Source organism: Podarcis vaucheri, assembly GCF_965113315.1.
Source record: "Podarcis vaucheri genome assembly, chromosome: 14".
In the NCBI taxonomy this organism is placed as follows: domain Eukaryota; kingdom Metazoa; phylum Chordata; class Lepidosauria; order Squamata; family Lacertidae; genus Podarcis; species Podarcis vaucheri.
This window is the reverse complement of record NC_138752.1, coordinates 6,398,205-6,415,311: the sequence shown is the minus strand read 5'-3', so window position 1 is coordinate 6,415,311 and position 17,107 is coordinate 6,398,205. Positions and strand designations below refer to the sequence as shown.

The window sequence follows — 17,107 nt, the reverse complement described above, 5'->3', positions numbered from 1 at the left end:
AGAAGGGTGGCTTACTTGGACAACTTGCACCCTGGAAGGGCTGGGTGCTGATGCCAGCCATGGGTCTCCCTTACATTTGTTTTTCTGACCCATCACTGGGAGGTGGGAGGTAGTTACCTAGAGCCACGGTCTGTGCCTTGAAAGGCAGTCTAGACACCTTCACCCCAGTATGGCTCCCCTTTATCACATACACAGCCCAACAAGACAATGACAATAATCCACCAATGGCATACAAATCAGTATGGCTAACCTGATCCAAAACACCCACCCACCCCACTCACACATGAAAACAAAGACCACCACAGCCAACCACAAATGAACAGCCACACCCTAGACCAACCCCAACCTCTCTCACCACCAAAGGAACACAAGCGAACAGCAAAGAACCTACACAAACAACGCTGACATCAAACCCTGCATATAGTAAGTAAAATAGAAACACCGTCGCCTGACCCCACCCCCACCCATATTCCCCCCCCTCCACCTCTTTCCCCCTTTTTCTTCCCAATGTCTCAACAAATGAAACTGATTTGTAAAAATGTTACATGGGGGAAAAAATACGAGAGAGACATTGCAAACACTTTTGTGAAACAAGAAAATCTTTAATACAAAAAAAAGAAGGGGGAAAAAGAATTTGAAATTAACAACAACAACAAAAGAAAAGAAAAGCAGTCTAGATTTTTTTAAAAAAACACCTAAATATGCAGATAAACTGTGCTTCAAAGTGCAGGTGGTTGTGATGCTCTGCTTCCTTTTGCAGTTCCCTTCCATTGCGCCTTCGGAAGAGATGGCCTCTGCTCCTCCGACCTCTGGCTCTGTCGGAGACCAGTCTGTGAGCCAGCTGGGCTCTGTCCAAAGTGAAATGCAAAGGCTGCTGAAGGCTGGTATATGTCTTTTCAGCAGCAATGAGGAAGGCCAGGCTTTGGCTGCCTTCAAGAAGGCATACAGGCTCTCGGGTAGCCTCCCAGAGCCTTGCTCCAAAGCCAAGTGTCTCTTCAACCTCAGGGCGGCTTACGTTGCCACCGGCAAGCCCCAGAAGGGCCTCAAGTGCCTGTTGAAGGCCAAGGAGCTCGGAGGTGAGGGGAAGGATGGCGACTTCTCCTTCAACATGGGCGCTGCTTACGACGACATGAGAGAATACGCAAAAGCCGCAGAGTTCTACGGAAAGGCCATCCAGGAATATGGCACAAATCAAACACAAAGCTCAGCCAATGCCCTGATCAAGCTGGCCTATTGCCTGGTGAGCACAGGTGACGTGGAGTCAGCCGCACAGTCTTTTCGCCTGGCCGGCCAGGCCTACCAAAGAGTGCAACTCCCAGAAGACGCAGCCATGGCTATGAGGGAGGCAGCAAATTACTTCCTGCGAAGCCCAGTATACTCCCCAGACGACGTCTTGGAGAGCTTGCAGGCCTGCAGCCGGTTGTGCACCAAGATAAGGAACCAGGAACTGCTGGGTATAGCTAAGTACCTCCGCAGTCCCCATTGGGTCTCCTTAAGGAAAAATCCTGCCACCCCAGAAATCTCAGGGGGCTGCCAGAGTGCCCTCTAGCCAGATGAGCTACTCTGCCTTTGGGACCCAGTTCCCACCCTTGATCTCAGCAGGAATGGGGATTCCCAAACGCAGGTTTTTTGATAGACAAGTATTAAGATGAATCAGAAGACGAAATCTCATGCCCAGGGACAGTGTGTGTGACAGATGTACTAACACATTCTTCAGCTAGAAAGGCTCCAAGGGCAACTTACATATGATCATTAAAAACAAGATTGTCCCTGTTCACGTGTTTACAATGGGCACATCACAAAGGGAAAGGAGGGGGAGGGAAGAGGGAAACAGGCAAATAGGCTAGGGTTACCAGACGTCCCCGAATTCACCAATCTGTCCCCGGACAAAATCTGTCCCCGGAATGTCCCTGGATTTTAATTAATGTCCCCTGATTTATGCTTGGGGGCTTCCGGCGAGGCAACATGGAGGGTGCCATGGAAGCAGCACTGGAGGTCCCGGCCATGTCAAAGTTCCAGCCAGCCAATCTGCTGGCTGGGGGGGGGGGCTATTTAAACCGAGGCGCGAGCCAGAGAGCTTCCTTCTGACTCGCTTCCTCGATCAACGCTTGCCCCCAAATTGCGCAGAGCCGCCCGCAGAAGAGTCCTTGACACCCTTCTGCTGCGGGCTCTGCACACCCGAGTTGGGGGGGTGAGCAAGGTGCTGAGGTGGTGAAGAAGAAGAGGAGAAGCCTTGCGTGCATGTTTTAATGCGTGTTTTCTCAAGACCAGCGAGCACCTTTAGTCAATCTCTCCCCCCGCAAACCTATTTTTTGGGGGCATTTGTGTGTTTGTAGATGGGAGATGGGCTTCTCCACCTGCCTTGTGTCAAGGTGCACACCCCCTAAAAAAGGTCAAGAACTCTGGGCAATCCTTTCCTAAAATAACGAAGCATGAATTTTTTTTAAAAAGTGCCCCCGGATTCCTTGAAAAAAATCTGGTAACCATAAAATAGACACCAATTACAAAAGCTACATATTTTCCAGAGGGGTATCCCTTGGGTTAGTCTCTAGCAGCAAAAACAACAAAGAGCCTTGTGGTACCTTAAAAACTAACAAATTTATTATGGCATGAGCTTTTGTGAATTACAGCCCACCTCTGCAGATGCATGAAGTGTTATCCTGAGTTGCAGTTATATTATATTCCTGGCCGTGTTGAGGGAAGGAGGGGTAGTTCTTCGAATGACCAGCTTGAATGGGAACTGGGAGAGGAAGGTCCTGGTGGAGCTGGTCTTGCAGCAGAGAGGATGGAGTGGCCCTTCCTGTCTCTTCCTGTGCGCTGCAAGGAAAATCTTGGCTTGACTTCCTGCAACCTGGTGCCCTGTAGATGTTTTGGGCCACAACTCCCCTCAACCCCGGCCTGCACAGCTAGGGCTGCTAGGAGCCCGGCTGGTCTGGCTGGGGGCAGATGGAAGTTGTGGTCCAAAACATTTGGAGGGCACTTGGTTGGGAAAGCCTGGCCTAGCAGGATGCTACTCTAATTGCCTCTCATTCTCCAATAGGGGTGCCAACTTGAATAAAATATTAGGGCGGCCCAGGTAAGCCCCTCACAAGATGCAGCTCACACACGCCTTTTGAATGGCAATGTCCATCAACTTCTGGGGGGGCATGCCCTCTCAAATATTTTATTGGGGTGCGAAGGGGCCTTGGCCCCTAGGAGTTGACTCCTATCTTCCAGTCATAGCTGGAACTCACACTGACGCTACAATGCTAAGAGAACTTCTGCAAGAAGAGGACGCTGAAGGTTCTTTAAGTGCTGTATTTTTTGCTCCAAAAGTTGCACCTAGTTTTTAGAGGTGGGATGCCAGGAAAAAAAATATTCTTTAAAGGGAGCACTGAGCAGAGCCTGTCTGCATCCCAGGCTCTGCTCAGCGCTCCCTTTCACAAGCCTTTAAAGAGCCGCATGGAGTGTGTGTGCGGCGCTTGCAGGCTTTTCCCCGAGGAGGGAGAAGGGCACCCAACACTGACGGGCTGCCCTTCTCCCTCCTCGGGGAAAAGCCCCCAAGAGCCGCACACACACACCATGCGGCTCTTTAAAGGGAGCACTGAGCAGAGCCTCCCGCCTGCATTCGCTCCATAAGACGCACACACGTTTTCCCTTAATTTTTAGGAGGGAAAACGTGTGTCTTATGGAGTGAAAAATACAGTAACTGACGATGGCCTGTTTCAAGTAGGGATGGGGGCTTTGCCACTTTTTGAGTGGGAGGAGCATCCTCTGAGCCTTTTCTACCCCCAGGGGCCCTTTAAGTCTAGGGGCGAGGGGGATGCTCCATCCCAGTGGAAAGACCCAATCTTTGGGGAACACATTTCCTCTGAGTCTTGCTCCCTTCAACTGTGCAATGCCTACAAGGTCCTGCTTGATCAGTTGGAAAGATCCCAAGCTCCAGCTAATGGTGGGTTTTCTCCCACCACTTTGGCTCTCAGGCAAACTCTACAATCACCTGGGGCTGCACTACGCGGAAATGAGGTGCTTCCAGCAGGCAGAGCAGCACTTTGAAGCAGCTCTCCGCCTTTGCAGCGGGAAAGGCTTTTCGGTGCGGAAGAAAGCTGTCCTGTTGCAGAACCTGGGGGCTGCCTGCAATGCCCTGGAGTGCTTCGACAGGGCCCTGCGGTACCACAGCGAAGCAGCTGACATGTACGGTGAGTTGCATTGGGCTAGGTTTTTTTAAGCCAAATTATTCAAGTCTGAAAAACACATTGCTGTACCAATACATAGAGAATGATGTGACATAAACAAAAAGCTTAAATTATTGTCCCTATTCATATTACTGTTAAAGATAAACAAAATATCTACTTCTTAATACAAACTTTTATAATATTTGGTTGTTTTGATCACATCAAATAATTAATTGCAATGTTTATTTTGTTCACACATCTTTGCATGTCATTGTCTGTTAATTTCTGCTCAGCTTTGTTTGCCAATTGGGCCTCTGTCTGTCAGCTAACAAAGCTTGTGGGTCACTGGTCTCATCTGTGTGGCGCTGTGCTTGTTCAATTCATTTCCACTCCTTCTTACCTAGAATGTTACAATCCCTGTTTGAAAACATGTCCTCCTGGAGTTTCTAGGCTGGGGTATGCATTGCTAAGCGGCTTAGCAGAGATTTGAAAGACTTAGAAGCTGGAAGTACTGTACCTGGTCCCACCACCACACCACCCATTGTGCCTCTTTCTGCTGGAAAGAGCCATGGGAGGCTACACAGGGCTCCTTGGTAAAGGGAGGCGGGGTGTTCTTTGCTTTCCTCTCTGTTCTATTTGCAAGGAGGGCTTCAGATTTTAAGCTCACATGGTGGGAGCCAGTTTCTCATGGCTGCCTCTTGCAGGGGAGAGACGGGAAGAGGTGGAGCTTGGGCGACACCATAAAGCAGTGGGGGCCAAACTTGGCCCTCCAGCTGTTTTGGGACTACAATTCCCATCATCCCTGACCACTAGTCCCATTAGCTAGGGATGATGGGAGTTGTAGTCCAAAAACAGCTGGAGGGCCAAGTTTGGCCACCACTGCCATAAAGCAAGCACTGGTTGAGAGACAAAAAAAAATGTCCTTATTTCTGCCAGGCTGCCTCCTTAGGCTAAATTAATCCCACAGCCCACCTCCGCTGGCTGATAGCCACACTCTTCAAGGCCTCAGGAAGACAGCACTCAGTCCCACCATGGGCTCCCTGAGATTCTCCTCCTCCACCAAGTGCTGCCCTCCAAACTGCAGGGGTGCTGCACCCTACTAAACCACTTCCAGCCACTGAAAGCTCCTCCTCCCTTCTCCACCCTCTCTGTGCCTGTGTAAGCCGCAACAGGTAAATGGAACCTTCCATTTCAGAGGCAGTCTACCTCAGAATATTGGGGGCATGCAACAGGGAAATTTTCTTGCTCTTGTGCCCTGTTTGTGGGCTTGACACAGGCATTTAGCTGGCCTATGTGGAAAATAGGATACTGGGCTAGAGAGGGACAAATGACCGGTGTTAGAAACTGAGATATGAAAGCTGGGAGCTAAATGGCGCCTTAAACCTAGGTTATGGGCACAACAATGGAATGTCTAGGCACACTTTTTTAATAACAAGAATACAAAGCTGAAAATGAATGAACTGCAACTAAAATTTTATGTTCATGATCTAGTCTATCCCCTGTCCACCCCCCTAATATTCATAAGAGGGTCTCTTCTCCAGTCTTCAGAGTGGTGGCTTTCTAAAACAAAAGCTCAAAAACTTTGCAGGTGTCAGGATTTTTACTTTTTGAAATATGGCAACCTTAAGAAATTGCTCACACTAATGAAATTCCCTGTTGCAAAATGCGCCTAGGACAATGGGAGTTTCAAACACTGCAAATGACTATACCCATGAAGCAAACAGACTGTAATGGAGAGGTAGGATCTGAACACCAAAAACCAAAACACTCTTTTGTCTTATTTCTTGCTGCAATACAACGCCCATTTTAAGGAAAGGCACAAGTGAGGAAACGCCTAACTGGCCATGACCACACCAAGTGAGTAGAGGCAGAGGTCAGTTCTGACACTTAACTTTCCTACACGCTTGAAAACTCTGTGACTGAGGGGTACTTTTCCCCCTCTGGACTTTTTTTCCAATGAAGACACACTCTTTAAAGCAAAGGACTCATCCACACTTGCCGGTACCTTTTGCCCTGTGTCAGGATTTTTACTTTTTGAAATATGGCAACCTTAAGAAATTGCTCACACTAATGAAATTCCCTGTTGCAAAATGCGCCTAGGACAATGGGAGTTTCAAACACTGCAAATGACTATACCCATGAAGCAAACAGACTGTAATGGAGAGGTAGGATCTGAACACCAAAAACCAAAACACTCTTTTGTCTTATTTCTTGCTGCAATACAACGCCCATTTTAAGGAAAGGCACAAGTGAGGAAACGCCTAACTGGCCATGACCACACCAAGTGAGTAGAGGCAGAGGTCAGTTCTGACACTTAACTTTCCTACACGCTTGAAAACTCTGTGACTGAGGGGTACTTTTCCCCCTCTGGACTTTTTTTCCAATGAAGACACACTCTTTAAAGCAAAGGACTCATCCACACTTGCCGGTACCTTTTGCCCTGTGTCTTCACAGACACAAGTCCATGCTTTCCCAGTCTGTGTCCAAGAGATTTATATATATTTTTTGTCCTGCTGTTTTCCCCAGAAAAACCTGATCTTCACTGCTGAATCAGAGCAAATCACAATTTGGGTTTTCCGAACTTGCTGCTTGTTACACTTGAGCTTTAAAGAGTGGGTTTTGGTGGGGAAAGCTCTGGGGCAAAAAAGAGCACTCAGACTTGGAGCTTTAAAGTGCAGGCCTGTGTCTGGAAACAGCGGGGCAAAAGGTAAGTGGGGATCAACCATGAGCCTCAATCATGAAAACCCCCCTGCAAATTGGTTCCCTTTCCACTTCTTTACCCTGTCTGAAATGTCAGAAGCCAGAGCAGATGGCTGTATAAGGCTTCCAGTGAAGCATGTAGATCTCTTTGCTTCAATTCTCAGCAAAACAGTCAAATAAGAGACGGTATGGTGATTTGTATAATATATGCAGATTGCAGACTGTAGCTTTCATTGGGGCATAATTTTGGTCACTCTGATGCAGAATTCCAAGCCTGCAGGACTCAGGAGCCCTCACTGCCCCTGTGGCAGATTCGCTCTCACGCCTACAGAATTGCATAAGGCTAAAATGTCCCCTGCTAGGGATGTTTTCAGAACAATATCCATTCGGGGAAAGTTTCTAGAGTTCTGGGAAGGGCTGGATCCATTTGCCAAGCTGCTGACATCATCCATGCTGGATCTTTTTTCTTTTTTTTTCTTTTTTTGCCAGGGGCACTGGGAGAGAGGGCTGCTCAGGCGCAATGCCACTACAATTTGGCCACTGCTCATGGCCAGCTGAAAAACTACGACATGGCTGGATTTTACTCCCAGCAGGCGCTGAAAGCTTTTGTGGATGCAGGTAAGTGACTGTGGTGAAGCCCACCTTATATACAGTGGTACCTTGGGTTACAGACGCTTCAGGTTACAGACGCTGCTAACCCAGAAATAGTACCTCGGGTTAAGAACTTTGCTTAAGGATGAGAACAGAAATCGTGTGGCGGCGCAGCAGCAGCGGGAGGCCCCATTAGCTAAAGTGGTACCTCAGGTTAAGAACAGTTTCAGGTTAAGAACGGGCCTCCAGAATGAATTAAGTTCTTAACCCGAGGTACCACTGTATCAGGTCAGTCCTTTGGTGCCTATGATCCAGTATGACCCACTCCAGCCATCTCCAACCAGGTGCTCTCCCAATGACTGGATGATAGCTCCCCTTGGCCCCAGCCTGAGTCAGGGGTGATGGGAGTTGTGGTCCAAAACATGTGCAGAGTGCCCAGTTGGGGAAGGCAGGTCCACTCTGATTGGCAGGGGCTCTCCAGGAACACCTACTGATCCTACTGTATTAGCTAGCGTGGGATGCTGGGGCCCTTCTGTATGCAAAGCAGAGAGCCAGTGGTGGTGTGGTGGTTAGAGGGCCAGACTAGGAGCTGGGAGACCCAGAGAGAGAAGATTAGGAGGAGGTGCCCACTGCTGAAGGGGCAACAGGCTTAAGGGAGCAGTTCAGACTCTGAGGAGGAGGCGGAGGAGAGGGGTCAAGGGACTGCTGAAGAACCCCAGGAGTCTCCCTCTCCTGTGTGACAAGCTCTCCTCCCCCCTGGTCTCCCAAGAATGCGCAGAGTAATGAGAAGAGCAGACCAAAGAGCAGAGGTACGCAGACGCAGTTTTAGGCTGCTTGGGAAACACCCAGGAGAGGAGGAGGCTTAGAGAGGATGGCTGGCAGGGACCTTCAGTCCTGACCCCTGCTCCATAGGAGCAAGACCTACTGGAGAGAGTTGCTGGGACCACTAGGCTGAGTTGTATGTCCGTTTCCTTGAATAAAGAGTTAACTTTGCTGACAACGGAGATCTGCTTCCTTCATTGCTGACTCCAGCCCTGACACTGCAGGCTCCAGGCTAAGATCATGAACTACAAGTGGGTTTGGGACAGAGTTACGTTAACCTCCAGGAGAGCTCATACTAAGCAATTTGAGAGACAGAACAGGCAGGTGGGACCAGCGGCAAAATGTTGCAATGTTACATGCATGCCACCTCGCCTACATTCAGAACACTCTACAGTATTCCATTTTGCCTTCTCCCTGGTTTTCCATCCTCCTGGGCCCCCAACTGACCTGTTCTGTAGGTATTGTTCATTGAGCTGTTAGTCCCCTGCGCCCCAAAAGCCTTTTTGTACTTCTGCACACCTTGTCATTCGCTCCATGCCTGCTAGTATCTCCTCCTCCCTCTTGTGCTTGGGTACTGCTGCTTTGGCTACACAAGAATCCACACACAGGCAATGAGTTCTCTGTAAGTACAGTGGTGCCTCGCAAGACGAAAAGAATCCGTTCCGCGAGTCTCTTGCGGTTTTTTCGTCTTGCGAAGCAAGCCCATTAGCAGATTAACACTATTAGCGGCTTAGTGGGCTTAGCGGATCAGCTGATAAGCAGCTTAGCGGATCAGCTGTTAAGTGGCTTAGCGGCTTAGGATCAGCTGATAAGCGGTTTAGCGGCTTGGGAAAAAGGGGGGGAAAGGGGAAAAAAACCCGCAGGAACTCGCAAGACATTTTCGTCTTGCGAAGCAAGCCCATAGGAAATTCGTTTTGCGAAGCACCTCCAAAACGGAAAACCCTTTCATCTAGCGGGTTTTCCGTCTTGCAAGGCATTTGTCTTGCGGGGCACCACTGTATATAAGATGCAGCTGTTAGTGTTGTTGAGACATTTTGGAGTGTGAGTGAAGGAATGTTTTGGAGTGCAAAATGTGTCTGAATTTACACGGCCAGGGTGGAAGAAGGAACTCTCACTGTACCTTGAAGGCCTCTGGGGCCAGCTGCCTTATTTCTGCTTGCAAAATGCAAATGGAACAATAAAACCTGTTTTATACAAATGGTAATTGAAAGTCCTCTTAAATGTGGAGCAATGGGCTATTAAGAACTTCCAGCAACTCACCACTGCAAACCTTGTTTTTGCACTGATGTCTCCAGAAACCTACAATGCCTGCCGCCTGACAAGGAGGTGAAACTAAAAAAGGAGTAGTTTTGTATATTCCCGCTTGTAACTGGGCAGATTGACACTGTTTCACTTTGAAAAGTAGCTCAGCTTATATGCCAGCCAAAGACCTGAGCTAGTTGTAGATCAAAGTGTCCCCAATTCCAGGCAATAAACTACAAGCCATTGACCCTACGCTCCTCCTCATTCCATCCTGGACTTCCTGGCCCCTGTCCTGCAACTATTGGCTGTGTTTCTTCCTCCAGGTGACTCCTATGGTGAGGCGCAGGCCTGTGAACAGCTGGGCATGACTCACCTCTGCCAGGGCCACTTTGGTCCAGCCATCCGTTACTACAAACAAGCCCTGGCTCTGTTTGAAAAGTCAAAGGTACATTTGTGTTTGTCTGCCTTGTTTGCTTTGTACTGCATACAGAGGAGAAAGGCCTTCGAGGCAACATCAGGAAACTGCCCTGATTCTCCCTCCCCTCTCAGAGGGGCTTCTAAAACTAGCAACCATGGAAGATAGTGTGGCACTGCCCATGCTTCAGAGTTTCTGCCTTCAGACCTCTTGAGCTTACTATGGGAGGCATATTCCCCTCCCCCTCTACTTGTGGGGACATCAGAAGAGCCCGGCTGTAGCTGGATCAGTCCAAAGGGGACCTATCTAGTTCAGCACCGTGTTCTCACAGTGGGCAATCAGATACCCATTGTGGGATGCCCACACGCAGGACATGAAGGCGGCAACAGTGCTTGTCCCTTTTTGCAATTGTTGGTCACCTGGTGACCAGAGCCCGGAAGTGCAAACAGATGAAAGGAAGAGTGGAATTTCCTTTCTACCCTGCTGGCACTGCTGCTGCTGCTGACTTTGGACAGCCTGCAACTGGGAGCACAAAAGAGACTTTCCCTCCTCATTTTGGTGTTAATCATTCCCTGCCCTACCTTCCGGTGTACCAGCGCAAAAGTACCCAGAAATAAACCGCAGCAAGATTAGCCCAGTTCCAAGGCCAGGTGCCGCTCTGAAGTTGAAAGAACAGCAGATAGGAGGCCTGGCCTGTAGGGAGGGCAGAAACTCGGTTGCCGTTCTCAGCTCCTTATTCTTAGGCCCTGGCTCTTTAATCACCTGAGAGGTGTAGAGGCAGCCTGAATATAGCCCTGTACCCTGAAAGCAGCACCCAGATCACACCATCCAGTCCCATCTAGAGCCTACGCTATTTGAGGAATTACAAATAAGGGACAGAGGGAGACAGAATTGCCTTTCTCCTGGACAGAAAGAATCGACGCCGAACTCTTATTGAATTTATTTTTATAGCTAGAGTTACAGCATTTTTATAAAAAAAAGATTTAAGAGGGATCAGTATCACACACACCCCACAATTGCCATTATAGCTGACAAAGCAGGCATATATACACAAGTAATTAAAACAGTTTAAATACCCAGGAGAACAACCAACCTTCTAATGACAAGAGGATCATTAAATAAAATAAAAACCCAAAGAACAAAACTGTAGCTTAATGAGCCCAGACCAAAGCAGCTGTTGCAATTGGGCCATTTATCAAGGGCTGGATTCTGCTGTCCGTTGGACGGATAGGCCCTGCCCCACATCTAATACTGCCTATCACTGCCAACCCCTCCAGAAGCAGACAGCATCACTGGGAAGGTGAGCAAGGAGGAAGCAATTTTTGCATGGCCCAGGAAAGGTGCTATCCCAGAGTCCACTGGGGGAGGGAAAGATGGCTGGCCTTAGACATATGAACACCAGAACTTCCTTACAGAAACAGACTGGAGTCCAGTATAATCCAGCACCCAAATTCCCAGAGTAGGCAAAGAGATGCTTCTGGGAGCTTTAGAAGCAGAAGATAGGAAAGGGGCCCGTATTGTAGCACCCTGCTTGTGGTTAATGCTTAGCTGGAATGAAATATTCAACACAGCAATAGAGAAATTAAAATAATAATTTATTTGTCAGACAAATAAATGAGAGACACAGTGGTATATGGTTACCAAAGCTCTGCCCACTCCAGCCCTGATGGCCAGCACTTATATTTCCACAGCCCAGCCCCCTTGCTCCTCCTTTGGCTGCCTCTGTCCAATCAGCCTGGTTGAAATTCCTATTGGCTGTTTGCTAGAACCAATCATAAAAGATACACCCATTTCCTATTACCTTTTATGGGAGACAAAGAGCTATATTTCCTTCTATCCATAAATGGCAGACAAGTAGCCATATATCTTACATTTGCCTCGACAAGGCACCTTAATTACCAGATCATCTTTGCCCTATTGCCCTATTGCCCTATTACCCCTTCACTCCAAAACAGATGGCTAAAACAGATGGCTCATGGTTTTAATTTTTATCTTAAACAGAGATCTTGGGTTCACCTTCTCACACACCATCAATGAAATAAGAATCTAACATAAGAATCTAACATTTCTTACTTTCTAAATCCTTTGCATAATTACATTAAGCCAATATATTTCATACATTAACATATATAGCTTTTTAGAAGGAAAGGAACTTAGTAAAAACAGTTTCCAAAAGCAACCCCTTAAATTTACACCCCTCTTTCAAGCCAGCTGCTGTTCCTATTAGCTCTTGCCCTTTAACCTTATGAAAATATGGCTCAAGTCTAATGGGAGGCACCTAGTATTATTTTCTGTTAAACAATAAATCTCACTATTTACCAACTCTTAATTGTGTTTTTGCAGCTTGATTGTATTCTGTAATATGTATGGTCACTGTAACCTTTGCTCCCAGCCTGTAATTTCCTTTTACAACATTGAGGTACTTATCTCCTGCTAATGCTATAAATCAGAGGGGCCCTGTTTAGGAAGATAAACATCTGCCAAAATACTTAGCCAGCTGGTTTCTGCCTGGCATGAAAGATACAAACAGTTACAAATATATTTTTTAAGCTCATTTTAAAATACAGGTCTTGATCAGATGCCTCAGTATCAGGTGCAGGACATAGGAAGTGTGCTGTATACTGAGTCAGACCTTTGGGTCCATCTGGCTCAGTAGTGCATCTCTCTGGATCTTATTCCCTTCTCTTCTTCCCTCATTAAACAGGAAGCATCTGAAATCCCCCGAAAACGGATTTGGGAGAAATTGGCTGCTGTCGCTAACTATCAAGCGAACGCAGAGGATTAGTTTGCAGATTCGACAATAACAGATGTAAGAATTGCGGGGGGGGGGGCAAACATTTGCACAAATACTGCTGCTGTGCTGGGCCCACCTTGGCTCTTGAGGCGCCTCCTGCTTGTCCCAGTATGCTTGGCCATTCGCTCAAAAGGGCAGCTGGCCCAGGGTGCCCCGGCTGAGCTCACCCCCACCTTCCATCCATGGAAGTCACTTGCTCCAGCTGTTCCTGTTCAGCTCACTCTAGGACAGCGGTTCTCAACCTGTGGATCCCCAGATGTTGTTGGACTACAACTCCCATTATCCCTGAGCTCTGGCCTTGCTGGCTAGGGGTGATAGGAGTTGTAGTTCAACAACATCTGGAGACCCACAGGTGGAGAAAGGCTGTTCTAGGACATGGGTAGGCAAACTAAGGCCCAGGGGCCGGATCCGGCCCAATCACCTTCTAAATCCAGCCCACAGATAGTCCGGGAATCAGCGTGTTTTTACATGAGTAGAATGCATCCTTTTATTTAAAATGTATCTCTGGGTTATTTGTGGGGCCTGCCTGGTATTTTTACATGAGTAGAATCTGTGCTTTTATTTAAAATGCATCTCTGGGTTATTTGTGGGTCATAGTAATTCGTTCTTTTTTGTGTGTTTTTTCAAAATATAGTCCGGCCCCCCACAAGGTCTGAGGGACAGTGGACCGGCCCCCTGCTGAAAAAGTTTGCTGACCCCTGCTCTAGGAAGTCATTGTCCCCTTTTTTGGCCTTTTCGTGAGTGGTATTTAGGATCAAAGTGAGCTGCCTTATACCGAGTCACCAGCCTTAACAAATATGGCATTGTCAGCTCCCTCCCCACAGGCCTGGGAATCTTTTTCAGTTCAAGGACCCCAGTTCCTCGTGGGGGACCTTCTAGGAGACACATGCAAATGGTGGGCAAGGCCAGGGGCAAATGTGGGCGGAGCAATGGCTCGTCTCTTACTATTGCTCAGTAGGCTGCATCCCAGTCATGCAAAGACAGGCAAAAGGTGTCATCAAACACCAAGGACACATTCCAGCCAGGCCAAAGGGCTCAAGGAAATGCCATAAGGGGAGACATTAGAGGGCCAGAGAAAAAGGACTGTAGAGCCACATTCATTGCCAGGGCCTAGGGGTCCCCACCGCTGCTATCAGAATCAAATCTCTGACTGAGGTTTAGGTTCATCTTTCCTGCAATCGTCACACAACTAAATGTGACCACCAAGCTAAGTCTGAGGTGGGGGAGGCAATTGCCAAAGAAAGGAATTTAGCACAAGCTGCCATTGTTGGAATGAGTATAATGATTCTAAAATGTCTCTCCATTTTTATCTGTTGGGAGGATAATGGAGGCCAGGGTTGGTCAGGTGGGACCCTCCTGACCCCTATAAAAGCTGTTGAGTTTGTTAAGTTGTGGGTGAACATATCAGACGACACAGCGATTCTTCAAACAGCTCTTGTTTATTCACAGGCCCAGTACATAACTGAGCTGAAGGGTTCAGCCAATCTGCCTATATAGAGCTCAACTACAAAGCAACAGTAACAACTTTCTGTAACTATCCAATCACTGAACGTCACTTTCAATTCCTTATTTGCATATGTGGACCTGAGTGAAAACTATCTACAGTATCCCCCTGCTGGCCCAGGGTGAGAACTTCAGTACATAACAGAGTTAGTCTTGCTTGCTGGCCAGAGCATGCACTGAAAAGGATATATCAAGAACTCTGGCCAAAAGTTTCAATATAAGGAATAATTCCTACTCAAGAGTTGAAATGAAAAACGTGTATATTCTGCTAAGAATAACAGTTTAAAGCTAGTAGTAAATTTAAACACAACGTGTAAGTACGATAGTTTTAAAGTAATGGTAAGTTTGGATACAACGTTTAAGTACAGAAATAATGTAGTTTCAAATATACAGTGATATAGTACAAAGGTACATAAAATACCAGTGCACAACAATTGTTTTATACAAGTCTCAATAGCAGTCAAAAGGAGTCCATATTATATAAAATCAGAATAAAGAATAAAGAATAAAGAATCAAATAGGGCCAAAAGGAGTATCCGGAGTGTGAATCAGATGTACGACTCAGTAGTGGTGATCAGTCGGAGTACACGCCTTCTTCAGCTCGGTTTTTTGACGACTATAAATCTGTTGGAAGTCTGTATCATTTAATTCTTTTATGTTTCTTTTTCAACATGCGTCTTAGATAATTGCATCCAAGTTTTCTTGCGTTTCTCTGTGCGTTGCAGGCAGGGACAATGTGCTCTTGCGAGCTGAGGGTGGAGGGCAATTTGGGGCAGGAGCTGCCCAGTTTCTCCAAGGAAAACAGTAGAAAGCTAGCATATCAGGGATAAGGGCTGCGCTCCTCAGCACTGCTTCCCTTTTATACCTTGCATGCTGATTGCAGCATCTGAACTGCATGAGGCAGGTGACATTCACCTGACCCGAGCCTACTCCAGCTGAGGAATCATACCTCGTCACAGCTAATGATCTGGGTTGGGGGGCCATGCCTGCCTTAGCCTCCTCAAGCACACCTACTGCTGCTCCTTACACCTCAGAGCCTGCTGTCTTTGGGGAAACAGGGGCTCCTCTGGCTCTGGTGATGGGTCCTGCTGCTCTGGTTCCTGTCCACTGACCTCCATCCCCTCGCTATCCTCTCTCGCCCCGTGAGCACTTTCTACACCAACCTCTCCTTCTCCACTCCCAGCTTGCTCTGGTGTGTCCCAGTCCCTTACTGGGATCCTCTTCCTCCTCCCCGTTGTCCTGCCATTCATGACAGCAGCCCTCATTGAAAGAGCCACAGACAGAGACACGTTCAGGTTTCTTTTCTTTGCCCGACTGCAATGAAGAGATGGAGACCTGGGGATTTGTGCTCTACACAGGCCATGGATTTCTCATCCTGTGGATGTGGGTCTGCGAGAATCGGCCCAGCAAAAGAAGGCTGTGCTTGGGCCCATTTCTCTATCATGCTCTGTGTGTGCGTCATGCGCTGCCCATGAACCCCGTTAGGCTGAATAGCCAAAGGCACCAGGGGCTGCTGATTGCAGTTCTCTTTTATTCCCAGCAATGACCTCATATTCCACAAAGCCACTTTATCTCTGTTGTTGCAAGCGGGCGTGGTGTCCAGCTCATGCTGTGATGGTGGCTCATGAAATGGGCACACAGGAAGCAGCTATTTTTAATTCAAAGGCTCAACCCTAGAAATATGGCAATTAAATTCAGTGCATTTTGTGTGTTCTTATCCTGTTCTTATGAAACATGCGACAAATTTATGCGCCACCTTCTTCTTAAAAAACAACGGAATTGAGCTCCTGTCCTACCTTTTTTCAGAGCCTTCTCCACCGTCCAGAATGTGGGGCTTGTTCTCCAGGTATCCCATTGCAAAGAGCAGGAGCTGACGGAGCTGTTTGACAGTGGAACGGTCGCTCTCGGGACGTTATGGACTCTCCTTCCTTGGAGATTTTTATGCAGAGGCTGGATGTCCACCTGTCATGGATGCTTTAGCTGAGATTCCTACATTGTACCATTCCAGTGGCGTAGCGTGGGTTGTCAGCACCCGGGGCAAGGCAAGTAATTTGCGCCCCCTAACCCGTGGATTTGCGCCCCCTAACCCTAACCACCAGATGTTGCGCCCGGTGCGGCCGGGCCCCCCCCTGCACCCCCCACGCTACGCCACTGTACCATTCTATGATTCTGTGAGCACTGTGGTGTAGTTGTAGACCACTCCCCATTCACTTAAATGGAGCATACATAGAAGAACCTCTTGGATGATTGCAGCTGATGCTGAGTGTTTTTGTGTGTGAGCCATTTTGAGCCTTGAGCACCAAAACATCTCATTTTTAGAGATTCCTTAACAGCGTCATAGAACTGTTCGATCAGTTTGGGGAGGAGGGTGGTTTGTTTATACAAAGAGTTCTCCAGAATAGTCTTCATTTTTTCAGTTTGTTATTTATCTCCGCTCTTTAAGATGGATGGATGCTCGTTTTGAGAAGGAGAAGAAAGGGGGGGGGGACTCAAGATAATTGCCTGCCTGATTCAGTTCAACTGGCTATCCTAGTTTCTAAGTAATTAAGATTGCATTTCATGATCCTCAACCATATCAAATTAATGTTTACAGTTCTGTATAGTACAGGGGAAAAAATAATGTGTTGCCATTTTAATTAAATTATTAATAAATGGCATTGGTTCCACTTCAGATGCCAATGTAATGAGAAGGCTACCGAGCTGCCTGAGTCATTCATCAGAATTTCTTATGTATCTTTTGTCTCTAATTGGTGGTACATGGAAATCCTCAGATTAAAATGCAAATGTCCCCCAATTTCCAACTGTCTCCTTGCTTCTTAAATGAACTTCCCTCCACATGTCGAAAGTCATAGATTATTTCCCATCAACCTTCCATTTCCTCATGAG

At 47.5% G+C, this 17,107-nt stretch overlaps 1 protein-coding gene across 1 annotated transcript; it reads left to right on the top strand.

The window, feature by feature from the left end:
* Positions 1-768: 768 nt before the first annotated feature.
* LOC309518424 (tetratricopeptide repeat protein 24-like) lies at positions 769-16,220 on the top strand. Its single transcript, XM_082198726.1, has 6 exons — positions 769-1,454; positions 3,963-4,178; positions 7,344-7,472; positions 9,833-9,954; positions 12,629-12,733; positions 16,028-16,220. The coding sequence occupies exons 1-5, from the start codon at positions 788-790 to the stop codon at positions 12,707-12,709; spliced, it is 1,215 nt and encodes a 404-aa protein (XP_082054852.1). The 5' UTR covers positions 769-787; the 3' UTR covers positions 12,710-12,733; positions 16,028-16,220.
* Positions 16,221-17,107: the final 887 nt, after the last annotated feature.

Coding starts and splice junctions, on each gene's coding strand:
- LOC309518424 (XM_082198726.1), top strand. CDS start 788: ATGGCCTCTGCTCCTCCGACCTCTGGCTCTGTCGGAGACCAGTCTGTG. Junction 1,455..3,962: donor AAGGAACCAGGAACTGCTGG/GTATAGCTAAGT, acceptor TTTGGCTCTCAG/GCAAACTCTACAATCACCTG. Junction 4,179..7,343: donor CGAAGCAGCTGACATGTACG/GTGAGTTGCATT, acceptor TTTTTTTGCCAG/GGGCACTGGGAGAGAGGGCT.